General features: G+C 53.2%; 1 protein-coding gene across 4 annotated transcripts in view; it reads left to right on the forward strand.

Annotated features, from left to right (window-relative positions):
- The window catches only part of TANGO2 (transport and golgi organization 2 homolog), a 51,072-nt gene extending 37,346 nt beyond the window's left edge, over positions 1 to 13,726 (forward strand). For 3 of the 4 annotated variants that reach the window (XM_012776553.3, XM_075996829.1, XM_012776554.3), the window contains 3 exons: positions 3,280 to 3,433; positions 4,583 to 4,687; positions 5,742 to 6,770. In XM_012776553.3, coding sequence (XP_012632007.1) covers positions 3,280 to 3,433; positions 4,583 to 4,687; positions 5,742 to 5,862 — 380 coding nt within the window. In that variant the 3' untranslated portion in view covers positions 5,863 to 6,770. Of the gene's footprint in view, positions 1 to 3,279; positions 3,434 to 4,582; positions 4,688 to 5,741; positions 6,771 to 8,101 lie in introns of those variants that run through there. The other variant, XM_075996830.1, reaches the window with a different exon arrangement.
- Positions 13,727 to 14,614: the final 888 nt, after the last annotated feature.

The raw sequence follows: 14,614 nt of genomic DNA on the forward strand, positions 1-14,614 counted from the left end.
TGACGAGGTGTGGATGCAGACACATGTAGTGAGGCAGGGACACGGCCCTGGCTGGTCCCGAGCTCGGCAAGGATTATTCTGGCCGGTTCTTGCTGCTGTGTCTGTCCTGGGGCCTCCCGTCAGCTCCGCACTGTGGGGTCGGGGTGCGTGGTGAGGTGGTTTGTGCCCACAGAGTTGGCCTCATGGTCTGCACATGGTTGGGCTGCCCTGAGCCTGTGACTGCCTGGAAGAGAACGGAACTAAAAGGCACAAAAGGGGCCAGAGGCCCCATCAGCCCCCAAGTCTGAACAGTGGCCCAGAGGCTCCGGGGTGCAGCTGCAGCTGCAGCCATCCCGTGACGCCCTCAGCTCTCAGTGCCCAAGACCCTGCGTCTAGAAACGCTCGTCTGCTAAGTTGTCCTGGGGAGATTCTCTCCACCTGCACCCTGACCACCCCTCAGCCTTCCCCCACTGAGCAGTGTCACTCTTTCCTTTTGAATGACAGCTTCATTGAGATGTGACTCACACATAGCATGGCTCACCCACGTTACCCAGGTACAGAGTATCATTCAGTAGGTTTCCGTTCATTCACAAAGCCAGGTGGCCATCAACTCCTTCTTTATTTTATTTTTTTTTTTTTGAGGCAGAGTCACAGTCTGTTGCCTGTGCTAGAGTGCCGTGGCGTCAGCCTAGCTCACAGCAACCTCCAACTCCTGGGCTCAAGTGATCCTCCTGCCTCAGCCTCCCGAGTAGCTGGGACTACAGGCATGCGCCACCATGCCCGGATAATATTTTATATATATATTTTTAGTTGATCAATTAATTTATTTCTGTTTATAGTAGAGACGGGGTCTCGCTCTTGCTCAGGCTGGTCTCAAACTCCTGACCTCCAGCGATCCGCCACCTTGTTCTCCCAGAGTCGTCACCTCCTTCTAATTCAGGACAGTCGCAGTCACTGCCTCGCCCCTTCCCCTGGGACCTGGCAACCTCTGATCCGCTTTCCGTCTCTAAGATCTGCCTGTTCCAGACACGCCATATGAATGGAATCGTGTAGTACGTGGTTTGGGGGACTGACTTCTTTCCCTTAGTGTTCTCAAGGTCTGTCAGGTTGTGGCCTGAGTCAGTACCGTGTTTCTTTCTACAGCTGAATAATACCATGCGGTGTAGACGCTGTTTTGTTTCTCTCATCCTCCAGTAATGGACACTTGAGTTGCGGCTCCCTTTGGCTGCCATGAACAGTGCTGCTACAAACGTGTTTGTGCAGACACACGTGTTCCCGGCTCTCTCGTGTCCATCCTTCAGTTGATGGATATAGGGTGTGTTTCCTCGTTTTGACTGTGGATACTGCTGCTGCAAACCCACAGGAACAAGCGTTTGTGTGGCCGTGTTCTCATTCCCCTTGGTTGTGTACCCGAGAATGGGGTTGCTGGACTGCATGGGAGCTCTGGGTAACTTTTCGAGGAACTTCTAAGCTGTTCCCCAAGTCAGCTGCACTGTTTCGCATCCCAGCAGCATGTGGGTGTTGCAGCTCCTCCCAGCCCTCGGCAACACCGGCTGTGGTCTGTGGTGCGCTCACAGCCGTTCCAGTGGGGGCGAGGCAGTGTCCCCTGTGATTTTTTTTTTCCTGAGACAGAGTCTCACTCTGTTGCCCAGGCTAGAGTGAGTGCCGTGGCATCAGCCTGGCTCACAGCAACTTCAGACTCCTGGGTTCAACCGATCCCCCTGCCTCAGCCTCCCCAGTAGCTGGGACTACAGGCATGCACCACCATGCCCGGCTAATTTTTTCTGTATATATATATTTTTTAGTTGTCCAGCTAATTTCTTTCTATTTTTAGTAGAGATGGGGTCTTGCTCTTGCTCAGGCTGGTTTTGAACTCCTGAGCTTGAACAATCCTCCCACCTTGGCCTCTCAGAGTGCTAGGATTACAGGCATGAGCCACCGCGCCCGGCCTATCTCACTGTGATTTTAACGTGCGCTTTCCTGACAGAGTGATGTCAAGTACCTTTTCATGTTTGCTGGCCATTCACGTGCCTGCTTTGGAGAAACGTGTTCATTGGTTGACTTTTTGAGTTGCAGGAGTTCTTTGTACATTTTAGCTACATGTCCGTTATCAGATGTATGATTTGCAAAAATTGCCTCCCACTCTGTGCGCTTTCTTTTTACTTTCTTACTGGAGTATTTTGAAGCACAAAGCTTTAAACTTTGATGAAGTCCCCTTTTTCTTTTGGTTTCTGAGCTAAGAGACCATTGCCTCATCCAAAGTCACGAAGCTTCTCCCCTGTTTTCTCTTGGGTTTCATAGTTTTAGCTTTCATTTAGGTCTCTGGTCTAACTTAACTTCTGTGCATGGCGTGAGGTAGCTCCCTTCTTTGCATGTGGTGACCCCGTTGGATGGCCTTCTGTGTCACTCCTGATGGAAAAGATGCCACGACACCTGGGCGGGCGGCATGGCGGGAGGCCCCAGCAGAGCCAGGGCCGTGTCCCTGGGAAGCATCTGGAGCAACGTCATACTTGGTCAAGATCCTCACCTAGGAGTTTGGCAGGGCAGAGGGTGGCACCCTGGTGTTCTCAACGCATCGTTAGGGCGCACAGCTCTGAGCAGGCCGCCCCCGTCGCCTGGGCCTCTGGAGGAGAGGTTCTGAGGGGCCTGTCCACCTCAAGTCTGTGCCCCTCACTTTCGTGACACAAGAAACCTTTTCCTTTTGGTCCTGCCTCTGTCACCACTCTAGGAAGTTGTTCTGAGAAGCCCCAGTTCAGAGTCCTTGTGCCAAGACCCCCCAGCCCCTGGTGCCCCAGCCAGGGTCTGGCTGGCATGCAGAGGTGGGCCCTGCTCTGCTGAGGCCCTGCCCACACACTTTGGGTGGGCCTGTCCCTAGTGTTGGGGTTTCCTGACTGCTGACGTGAGTTGGCCCTGACCATGGTGGGTGCCCTCCTGGCCTCGGACTGCTCAGGTGCCCCCACCCTGCTCCTAGAGAGACAGGTAAGGTTGGAGGCGCTTCCCTTCCCACTACCCCCTTCTGCCCCCTTTGGATTATAAGTTGTTTCTTCCACCCAAACTGCTTAGCATTTATGCACCAGGGTCTCCCATGGGCCCCTGCCCTGTGCTGAGTTCTCTACCCCTCGCCATACACGTGGGTCTGGAATGGGCGTAGGGAAGGTGCCGGAATGTGAGGTGGCTTGGGCTAGTCTGACGGTGCCAGCCTGGCCGTAGCCCTGGTGCCTCCCCCAGTGCTGGGCAGGGCGGGTTTACCCTGTAATGGCACAGTGGGGCCTCTGCATGGCCAGGCTGACCTCCCCACAGGGGTCTACGGGCTCAGCAACGCGCTGCTGGACACGCCCTGGAGGAAGCTGTGCTTCGGGAAGAAGCTCTTCCAAGAGGCTGTGGCGCGGAGCCAGGCGCTGCCCAAGGATGTACTGGTCGCCCAGCTCCTGGACGTGCTCAGCAACGAAGAGGCGTGAGTCTCCCGGGGCAGAGAGGAGGGAGGCCTGTGGAGGTGCCCAGGCCGAGTCACAGCTGCAGGGGCCCTGATGGACACTCTGTCCTCTGCCTCCCACCTGCCCCCGTAAGCAGCTGCGGTTTCCAATGAGCGGTGGCACTGCCGGGCCTGGGCCCTGGGGTTTTCCATGGAGGCTCACGTGGGGTCCACAGCAGCTGGATGCTCCCGTCTGTATGCCAAGGGCGACTGGGAGATTCTGGAAGATTCCAGGCACTCAGCAAACCTGGGGAGAAGAGACATACCACAGAAGCAAGTGGCCAGGTTGACTGACGGAGCCTCCCACATGCTCTGTCACCAGTGACTGTGGGTGGAGTGGGAGGCAGGGACTCGCCACGCAGGAACTGCCTAGGGGAGGACCCTTGGCTACTCCCTCTGCCGTAGGCCCCCAGGCCCTTCAGGCAGCCTCTAGGTGAGCACCTTGGCTGCTGGGCACTGTAGTCTTGGCATCACAGTCTTGGCCGCCCCGGCTGGAGTCCCAGGACTCAGCCGGGGGCGGCCAGCCTTCCTACAACCCAATGTGGTGGCCCCCACGTCCCTCCCTTCCCCCCCAGCCTGGCCACCATCCTGCCTGGGCGACCCAGCATCTACTCCCACCCTGTCCAGCCCACTCCTCAGAGGAGCCCCCATGGCTGCCTCCCGCTCCTTTCCCCACCAGCCTCCTGCTCTGGGCCTCTGAGCTGTGGTTCCAGCCTTCAGCCTCAGTATCCCCCCTCGGGGGAGCCCCCTCCCAGCTATCAGTCCACACGGCCCCCGATCCCTGTGCCATGCTGGGCAGGCCTGCAACGGGCCCTGGCTGCTCTTGTTGGCAGCTGTCGTTGGGCACTGGCTGTGGTGTCTGGCACATCACAGGGCTGGAGTGGACAGATGCCCACGGGGCACTTCTCAGGGCAGGCGGGGAAGGTGTGTGCCATGTAGGGCCCAGGCTCAGTGATGGAGTACTAGGTAGAAGGGTAGATGGAGGTTTGCAGCTCTGAGTAGAAAAGTGGATGAATAATCCACACGGTTCCTCCCAGCCACTTTCTAAAGCCAGCCAGGATGGCAGGCAGGACCACTCTGTTGGACGTGGCTGCAGGCGGTACTGACAGCCACTCCCCCCCATCCTTGCAGGCAGCTGCCAGACCCGGCCATTGAGGACCAGGGCCAGGAGTACGTGCAGCCCATACTGAACAAGTACGCGGCCGTGTGCGTGCGCTGCCCAGGCTACGGCACCAGGTATGACGGGGCTGCCAGTGCAGCACCTTCCTATCCTGCATCCCACCTCCGTATCCTACATCCCACCTCCCAGTTGGAGGGCCAGCCAAGAAAGCGAGCTTCCCCATGCTCCTTCCCCTGCTGAGTGGGTTCCAGATCCTCTGCCCTGTCTAGACGCAGCTGCGGCGGCAAGCACACTCCAGGTTGACTGCGGGCTCCTGGGGGCCCTGCAGGCCGAGCTCGAGGCTCCCAGGGCTTCCATTGCCTCCTCTGTGGGCTCCCAGGCTGCCCCCTGCCAGCGAGGAGCCAAGACACAGTCACAAGGGGCGGGATGGCATCAGGGACGCTTACACACTGGCAGACGCCAACACTGTGGCTTCAGGCCCGCAGGCTGCACCCCTGCGTGGTGCCAGCTCTCCTCTCGGTGGGTTTCCCTCCGGCCCCTCATCTGTCACAGGCTTGCTTTCACGACTAACATGTTTGCTGACACGGATCCATGTGCATGGGGGAGGCAGGCGCCAGGTCTGCCCCCGGCTTGCTGCGTGGCCGCTGGGTCCAGGCCCGTGGGGAACCCTCAGTGTGTGCCCACCCTGGGTGGCGGCCTGTGCTGGGGCTGCCCCTGTCTGTCAGGACCCGCCATGGCGAGGGCAGGAGAGGAGGGGGAGCGCTGGGCCCCTGGGCAGACTGACTTGGCCTGGGTGGCAAGGGAGAGGAACAGGAGGGAGTTTTCCAGGTGGAGAAGGCCTGGGCAGGCCCCAGGCAGTTGAGGGCTCGGCCTCTCAGAGGTCAAGCCCTCTGGCTTCCAGGCGTGGCCAAGTGTCCAGGAGCCTGGTGCCCTGAGTGGAGAAGTGCATGGTCAGCCCAGGGGCTGCCGTGTGAGAGTGGCGGGGGCAGGCTGGGCCGTTTCAGAGTGGAGGCAACAGGACTCAGCACTCAGCTGCCCTCGGCAGCCCCCACGTCCCCAAGGCTGGGGCTGCCCCTCCCTGCCTCCATCTGGCCCCTCCAGCTGTGCTCTGACAGGCAGGGCAGAGGCTGAGGGACGTGGGGTGACCTTGTGGCCTGCGCTGTTTTTCAGAACCAACACCATTATCCTCGTGGACGCAGACGGCCATGTGACCTTCACTGAGCGCAGCATGCTGGACAAGGACCCCTCTCGCTGGGAGATCAGCACGCATGAGTTCACTCTGCAGAGCTAACCCCACCTCCGGGTGCAGCCAGCAGGCTCATAGGAGCCCCTGCCTCAAGGGCCAGCTTGGAAGGGCAACTTCCCTGGCCACATGGCACTGCCTGGGGCTCAGCCAGCGTCCCCCAGGATCAGGGGCTCTGATTTGTGTGTTTCCTGTCTTGTGTCCGCGTGCCCAGCTCAGGGTCCACCCTTATGCCAATGGCAGGCAGCAAAGTCTGACACCAGGTCTGGGATGGGCCCAGGGGTGCCGTGAATGCGTGAATACACCTGGGCCTACCCCTCCCATGTGCAAAGGCACACGCATGCACACACACAAGGCACGTGCACACATGCCTACACGTGCACAGGCATGCACACAGGTTCATGCATAGGCACCACACAAAGGCATGTGTGCACGCACAGTTGCACAGACGTGTACACGCACTTGACATGCCAAGCAGGCGGGGAGTACCTTTTACCCGTCACGCACTTCTGGCCGGTGAGTCTTTGCTCTGCTCAAATGACATAAGTAGACTCTCATTTAAAAGCGGCCCCCCTCCTGGGGAGCACAGGGCACGGGTGTGGTTTGATTCCTAGCAACCGGCCCTGCTCCTGCAGAGGAGACCGGCCCCGTGTGGACACGGGCACAGGGAGGCTGAGGAAAGCCCACCCTCACAACAGAAACAGGCGTGGTGGTGGAGCCAGTGGTCCAGCTGTGCACTGCATGAGCTCGTGTGTTTGGACAGTCCCGGCGTGCTGGGTGGTTCCGTGTGTGCTGGGGCTCTCGGGACCCTGCTGGCCCACTTGGGGGCCGTGGGTTCTGGTAGCCGTGTCAGCAAGTGGGCCCAGCCAGCCCTGCCCTCTTCCTCAGCGGGTCGGACTTCAGGGAATCTGTCCTTGAACACGGCTGTTGATAATAAACCGCGGCTGTGGTGAGTGTGTGCGTCTCGAGGCCCTTACCTGTGTCCCAGGAGGTAGCAGGAGTGGCTGTGCACACGGATGCCTGCACGAGGCTTTCTGCTTCCTCTGTTGCGAGAGAGCGCATGCATGTGGGACACGGCAGGTACCGGGCTTCACCAGGTGGCTGTGGGAGCCCCATGGGGACCCTTGGAGGGAGACGCCTGGTGGCCTGTTCCCCAGACCAACTGTGGAGGCCCCAGGGATAGCAACAGGGGCAGCAGGGCAGGCCGGAGGCTGGCCTCTCTCAGCCCTAGAAGCTCCTCGTGTGTCGGCACTCTGGAGCGTGCGTCCCTAGGCTGGGCCAAGCATAAGGGGTTCCCTATATGCAACACTTTGCCCCAGGCTTTCCCTGCCTCTGCAACCCCTGCCAACTTGGCCTTCTGGGGTCATGACTGCAGGGTGGGTGTGGACCTGCGAGAGGGCTTCCCAGCCTGGGAAGGGCATGTGGCAGGTCTGCCTGCGGAGGAGCAGGGGCTTCCCTGCCCCAACCATGCCACTGGGGCCTGATCCCCTCCATGGCTCATTCTGAACTCAGAGCAGGGTTCCCAGTGGCAACCCAGCCCATGCCTCCAAGGCCAAGGGGAAACGGAGGACCCAAGTCCCATGTGTGTCTGGCTGAGTCAGGACGACAGGGTCCCAACTCAGGGCGCTGCCCCTCTTGCCAGCATCGTCCTTGCCCCGTGTGCTGTGCCAGCACCTCCGGCCAGGTTCCCCGCCCTCAGGAAGTGCCTCCCTCAGTGTCCCCTCTGTCCCAGAGACCAGACCTGCCCAGGGAGAGCTCTCTAAGCCCTGTCACGGGTCCCTCTGCGGCAGCCTGCCCGGGGCTCCCCAGCAGCTTTGGCCCCTGCCCCCTCGGGGCAGCCCGAGGTCCCGTTGTTGTTATGCATCGAGGTGTGTGTGTCCACTGACAACAATACGTTTGTGTCTTGCACCTGGCACCTCAGAGTGTGACTGTTTGGAGACATGGTCTTTCCAGAGGGCACCAAGATAGAATGTGGCCACACGGTGGACTCATCCAAGATGATAGGTGTCCGTATAAAAAGAGGAAGATTTGGACACAGGGACAGACACGCACAGTGAGACCATGTGTAGAGACTGGAGTTCTGCTGCCTCCGCCAAGGCAGCACCAGAAGCCAGAGGGAGGCCTGAGCCTCTCCTGAGCCTCAGAGGGGCAGGGCCCTTCTGCCCCCTGATCTCAGATGTCCAGCCTCCAGAACTGGGACAGTGAATATCTGTCTGCGCTGTTCTGTTTTGGTGCTTTGTTACGGCAGCCTGAACAGATGAATGCGATTGTGATGTTTACCTTACAGGTTTGGGGAGACAGCATAATGACCCCTCGGTTCCCAGCCAGGCGGAACGGCAGAGCCATGGGCCAGGACAGGACAAGAGACCTGCAGGACCGGTGTCTTCCCATGCTGGTGTCACTGCAGTCAGTACCTGGCACTGCTCCCAGCCTGACACTCTGCTCAGCTCCTGCCCCGAGGCCTTTGCACTCACCGTCCCCTCCACTGATAAACTCCAAATGCGCTCTCCCTCACCTCTTGCAGGTCTTTGTTAAAATCTCAGGAAGGCATCCCATTTAAAGTTGTAGGCTGGGAATGGTGGCTCATGACTATAATCTCAGCAATTGGGAGGCTGAAGTGGGAGGATCACTTGAGGTCAGGAGTTTGAGACCAGTCTGGGAAATAAAGGGAGACCCTGTTTCTACAAAAAAAAAAATTCTAACAATATGCCAGGTGTGGTGGCTCGTGCCTATAGTTCCAGCTACTCAGGAGGCGGGAGGATTGCTCTAGCTCAGGAGTTTGAGATTGCTGTGAGCTATGATGATGCCATTGCACTCTAGCCTGGGTAACAGAGCAAGACTCTGTCTTTTTTTTTTTTTTTTTTTTTTTGAGACAGAGTTTCACCCCGTTGTCCGGGCTAGAGTGAGTGCCGTGGCGTCAGCCTAGCTCACAGCAACCTCAAACTCCCGGACTCAAACAATCCTCCTGCCTCAGCCTCCCGAATAGCTGGGACTACAGGCATGCACCACCATGCCTGGCTAATTTTCTCTATGTATTTTTAGTTGGCCAATTAATTTCTTTCTGTTTTTAGTAGAGATGGGGTCTCGCTCTTGCTCAGGCTGGTGTTGAACTCTTGACCTTGAGTGATCCTCCTGCCTCAGCCTCCCAGAGGAGAACCTGTCTAAAAAAGAAAAAAAAAAAATTGCAGTCTTCCCTGTTCATGCCTGCTTTGCTTTTACCTATGGCAGTTAGCACCGTCTGCCCTGTCGTGCGTTTGGATCGTTTCTTGCATGTCTCCCCATCAGAATGGAAGGCAAGGACCTTCCCTCTCTTGCCTGCCCCTGTGCTGATGCCTGGCCAGGGCAACACTGGAACCAAGGTTAATGGTGCCAGTGCTTCCCAAGCCCATGTTTAGGCCAGTCCCTTAAGGCAAGGCCTATGCCGGTAGGAGGGTTCAGGACCTTGGGAACCCAGGGCCTTCTGGAGGAGCTTTGGACATGCTGCCCAGGAAGGCCTGGGCCCGGCCCCAGCACAACCTAGCCAGTCCTCTGTGCTTGTCACCAGATGGTCTGACCCCTGAGTCCCCATCATGCGTTCCCTTCTCCCCCTTCTCAGATGCCCCTTCCCACATAAGCTGCCTCGCCCTCTGGCCTGAGGTGGCTGAGTTGAGCTGTGCAGACGTGGAGGCAAGTCCGTGAGCAAGCGTGGCCTTGGGCCTGCCCACAGATGCCCCAGCACCTCGTCTGTTGGTGTCTGCCAGGAGACAGCATCATCCGGGCCTTCCAGCAGAGGCCCGGCTCATGGGTGAGCCGAGCTGAGGGGCAAACACGGGCTGCTGAGAGGAAAGGGTCCTCCCTCAGCCTGGGATGGGCTGAGGCTCTAGCCTCCAGCCATGCCAGAGCCAGCCAAGGTCCCACAGTGTGGGCCTCTGTCACATGGCCTGTCCCAGATTGTGTGGGCAGGTCTGATGGCTCAAATCTGACTGGGGCTGGTGGAGCCCTAACTCTCACCAGCCAACCACGCGTGGGAGGTCACTGCAGCTGGATGGCTGCGTGCCGAGTTCCTGTGGGCTCTGCCTAGCCCTGCCACAGGGAGGCTGGCACCCTGGTAAGACCAGGACCCAGACGCTCCAGCACAGCAGGGCCCACTGTGGGCTGCCCTGTGCTGAGCAGGTGTGGGGGGGGGCACCTGCACAGGCCTCTAGCTTCATCAGCACCTCTCCTCACTTTATCAACTTTTTCATTTTGAAATGATTTCAATTTGCTAAAAGATTAAAAAAAATAGAGCAAAGAATTCCAATATCTTCCACCCAGTTTCTTCCAATTTTTTTTTGTTTTTTAAGAGATGAGGTCTTGTTCTGTCACTCAGGCTGGAGTGGAGTGGCACAATCATAGCTCACTGTAACCTCACTCAAACTCCTGGGCTCAAAAGTGATCCTCCTGCCTGAGCATCCTGAGTAGCTGGGACTACAGGTGTGAGCCACAGGCTGACTAGTTTCCCAAAATGTTAGCACTGTACCTGACCACAGCAAAATGATTATAATCAGGAAGTTAGCATTGATACTGTTAAAAGAAAAAGTTACTCAATGATACTTGTTAAAGCATGGCAAGGAAGACTCTATTCAGGACCACTGCCATAGGTATAGGGACCACTGCAACCGGGTCTTGCAGTGGAGGAGAGACACTGGGCTCATCTCTGAGTATGGCGCAGACAAGTGGAGATTTATACCCAAGGAGCAGGATGGGGTCTTGGATGGAAAGTGACTAAGAGAAAACATCAAGTTTGGGGGACTCTGGCTCAACTGACCTCACAGATTCCTGCTGCAGCCAGGCCGGGGAGACCAGACACCACCTGGGGGGCGGCAGGGAGTGAAGAGCCTGGTCAGGTATTGGGGGAAACCAGAGGCTGTGTGTGGGGGGGGGGTACTTGCTAAACTGAATTAGCAAGGTTCTTTGGTAAAACTGGATTTTACAAAAAAGTATACAAGGGCCTACCTAGGAGAAGGTTCCGGAGGCTGAATAAAGTTTGGCCAAGCAAAGACTCTTTGTCAGTCCTCTTAGTTGTTGGGTCACCTTTTGTTCAGCAAGGGCTAGCTGAATCATCTGCTGGATGGTGCGAGCTGTCAGCCCTTTAATGAGATGCGTTTAATTTCTATTTAAATTTAAGAAAAACAAAGATTAATAGTTGGAACAAACTATAAACTCAGTTTCTGAGTCCAGAGGGCAAGAGACAAGAAGATTTCCAGGTACAGGACCCGAAACATCTTTGGAGGGAGCGAGGATGGGCTGTAGCAATCTGACAGATTTCCCTGGTTTGCAGTTTGTATGTTTTGAAGGTTGTCTGTACATGAACTGCTGTGATTTATCTGAAGTTAATATCAAGTTGTCCAGCTTCAGCTTGCAGGACTTCAGGAAAAGGTCAGTGTTTCTGTTTTTGTTTTTGAGACAGAGTCTCACTCTGTTGCCTGGGCTAGAGTACTATGGCATCAGCCTAACTCACAGCAACCTCAAACTCCTGACTCAAGCGATCCTCCTGCCTCAGTAGTCCCTGCCGAGTAGCTGGGACTACAGGCATGCACCACCATGCCCTGCTAGTTTTTTCTATATATTTTTAGTTGTCCTGCTAATTTCTTTCTATTTCTAGTAGAGATAGGGTCTAGCTCTTGCTCAGGCTGGTCTCAAACTCCTGACCTCAAGCCATCCTCTTGCTTTGGCCTCTCAGAGTGCTAGGATTACAGGCGTGAGCCACTGCACCCAGCCAGAAAAGGACAGTTTTAATTTTCAGTGGTTATAAGCCAGAAGGGTGAGAGAGAGACTGGAGATACTAGGTTACAGAGTTGTAGCCAGATGTTGGAGGAAACTAGAATTCAGGATCCAATCTAATTTGTACGTAAATATCAAAACCTCAAAAAACAATGAACTCTGATAATGGATGCATTATAATTTTCTTCCAAAACACAATTTTTCTCTCTATAGTCACCTCCATTTCTATCAAAGATGTCAAAGTAAGACTAACTTGTTTGTAAAATAAGTTTAGCCTCATTAAACTTGGTCTCATCATTTACATAAGTACAGCAACAATCCTGACTGACCATATAGACTCTAAGTTTACTTTGCTGAGTCTTTTGATAAGGAATTCAGATAGGACTTTAAAAGCCTCTCCTGGGCCAGACGCGGTGGCTCACGCCTGTAATCCTAGCACTCTGGGAGGCCGAGGTGGGCAGATTGCTCAAGGTCAGAAGTTCGAAACCAGCCTGAACAAGAGTGAGACCCCCATCTCTACTATAAAAATACAAATAAATTAATTGGCCAACTAATATATATAGAAAAAAAAAATTAGCCGGGCATGGTGGTGCATGCCTATAGTCCCAGCTACTCGGGAGGCTGAGGCAGGAGGACTGCTTGAGCCCAGGAGTTTGAGGTTGCTGTGAGCTAGGCTGACACCATCGCACTCACTTTAGACTGGGCAACAAAGCGAGACTCTGTCTCAAAAACAAACAAAAAAGCCTCTCCTGGCTCAGAAACCAAGCCAAGGTCTCATGATCATATTTTGCCTGCAATACCTATAGATTTGGGTGAATTCTTCTCTTGTCAAGTTCCCCCAAATATCCTCAGGTTCCTGGGCTTGACAGGAAGTGACATTCCTTATGTACCTGCAAGGCAACCATGTGACCCAGGTATTCAAAGTACCTGGCCATTTTTTCCCAAGGGGCTTTATTGGTTTCAAAAAGTCAACCTTAGTTTCTAAAGTTGTCATATGTGAAAATATGACATTCCATTCAAAGCCTTGGTAATATAACCATTTCTTCAATTGTACCCTGTTGCAAGGAGAATAAATTCTTATTGAACTTACGTAAATAACTATATTGCCATAAGAACGAGACTACTCATAAATTGTTTTGTTTTGTTTTTGTTTTTTTTTTAGAGGCGGGGTCTCGCTCTTGCTCAGGCTGGTTTTGAACTCCTGACCTTGAGCAATGCGCCCGCCTCAGCCTCCCAGAGAGCTAGGATTACAGGTGTGAGCCACTGCACCCGGCATTATAAATAGTTTTTGAATTCTGGAAGGATCAGGTAGGGAGAAAAGATATTTGTTTCATCTTTGTTTACCAAATTGCTATAAGCTATAAATAGCTCAAGAGGAAAAATAAGTTTCCTTAAATCTTGAAAACAAAATATTAAAGAGCCAGAAATGTTTGAAACAAAACATCATAAAAATTATCCTCATCAGTTCATTCAGCCCTATGCAATGAATTCTTATTCTGCATGACCTTGGTTAGCAGTTTCATGAGCCCTTCAGTGTCTTCATTAGCGTTCTGGAAATTCTTATACAATCCAATGGTATGATAATAAAGTCACCAAAAGTCTGTATGCCAGAGTACCAGAGTACTTGTTGGTCTTTTTTCATGAACTGTTTATGAATGATAAAGACTTAAAATGGCCATGCTTAAAGATCTGATGAGAGTGTGTTATAATAATTACACAATTGACATGGAAATTTGGTTATTTCTGTGGCATACAACATTTTAACATAATTATGACAGATACCATTATACAAGACATATCAGATTTCTAGGAATTTCATACAATTTCTGGAGCACTCATTAATGACATCTATCCAAACATAACTTAAAGTTTAGCATCACTTATTATTTGATAATACTTCCCATATATTATAATTTAACATATCAAGCCAATTAATTTGGCTTTTTTACTCTTTTACAAAGTGAGAGACAGATCCTTTGAGACTTTGCAGGTGTCCTCTTGAAAGTATCTAAGTTAGTTCAAAGTCAAAAAGACTTAATTTAGAATTTGATTTTGGGGCCGGGCGCGGTGGCTCACACCTGTAATCCTAAGCACTCTGGGAGGCCGAGGCGGGTGGATTGCCCGAGGTCAGGAGTTAGAAACTAGCCTGGGCAAGAGCGAGACACCGTCTCTATTATAAATAGAAAGAAATTAATTGGCCAACTAATATATATAGAAAAAATTAGCCGGGCATGGTGGCGCATGCCTGTAGTCCCAGCTACTCGGGAGGCTGAGGCAGCAGGATCGCTTGAGCCCAGGAGTTTGAGGTTGCTGTGAGCCACGCTGACACCACAGCACTCACTCTAGCCTGGGCAACAAAGCGAGACTCTGTCTCAAAAAAAAAAAAAAAATAGAATTTGATTTTGGAAAATTGTCAAAAATGTCAAAAGGTTTATTTTTTTAAAATTTTTTGGAGACATAGTCTCACTCTTGTTGCCCTGGTTAGAGTGCCATAGTGTCAGCCTAGCTCACAGCAACCTCAAACTCCTGGGCTCAAGCAATCTTGCTGCCTCAGCCTCCCGAGTAGCTGGGACTACAGCAATGTGCCACCATGCCCAGCTAATTTTTTCTATATATATTAGTTGGCCAATTAATTTCTTTCTATTTATAGTAGAGACGGGGTCTTGCTCTTGCTCAGGCTGGTTTCGAACTCCTGACCTCAAGCGATCCACCCACCTCGGCCTCCCAGAGTTATAGGATTACAGGCGTGAGCTACCGCACCAGCCTAAGTCAATTATTTAAAAGGCAAAGAAAAATGTTCACATTCTCAAATACTCTAAAAAATTTGTCATTTTAGCAGAAAAGACCAAATTATGCTTTTGTATCAGTGTACTATTAATACTAATGCTAACTTCAGTAGAACCTTATAAATGAATCCATCCAATCTCAGCCAGTTTTGACCACATAAGATAATATTTCTTTTCCAAGATTCTTTTCTATAAACCTTTTACAATTTTTTAAAAAATATCTATCAGCACTTTTTTTTCTCCTACATTTTTCTCTTTCTCACTTTGGAAGA

This window comes from Microcebus murinus, chromosome 22 (assembly GCF_040939455.1).
Source record: "Microcebus murinus isolate Inina chromosome 22, M.murinus_Inina_mat1.0, whole genome shotgun sequence".
In the NCBI taxonomy this organism is placed as follows: Eukaryota; Metazoa; Chordata; class Mammalia; order Primates; family Cheirogaleidae; genus Microcebus; species Microcebus murinus.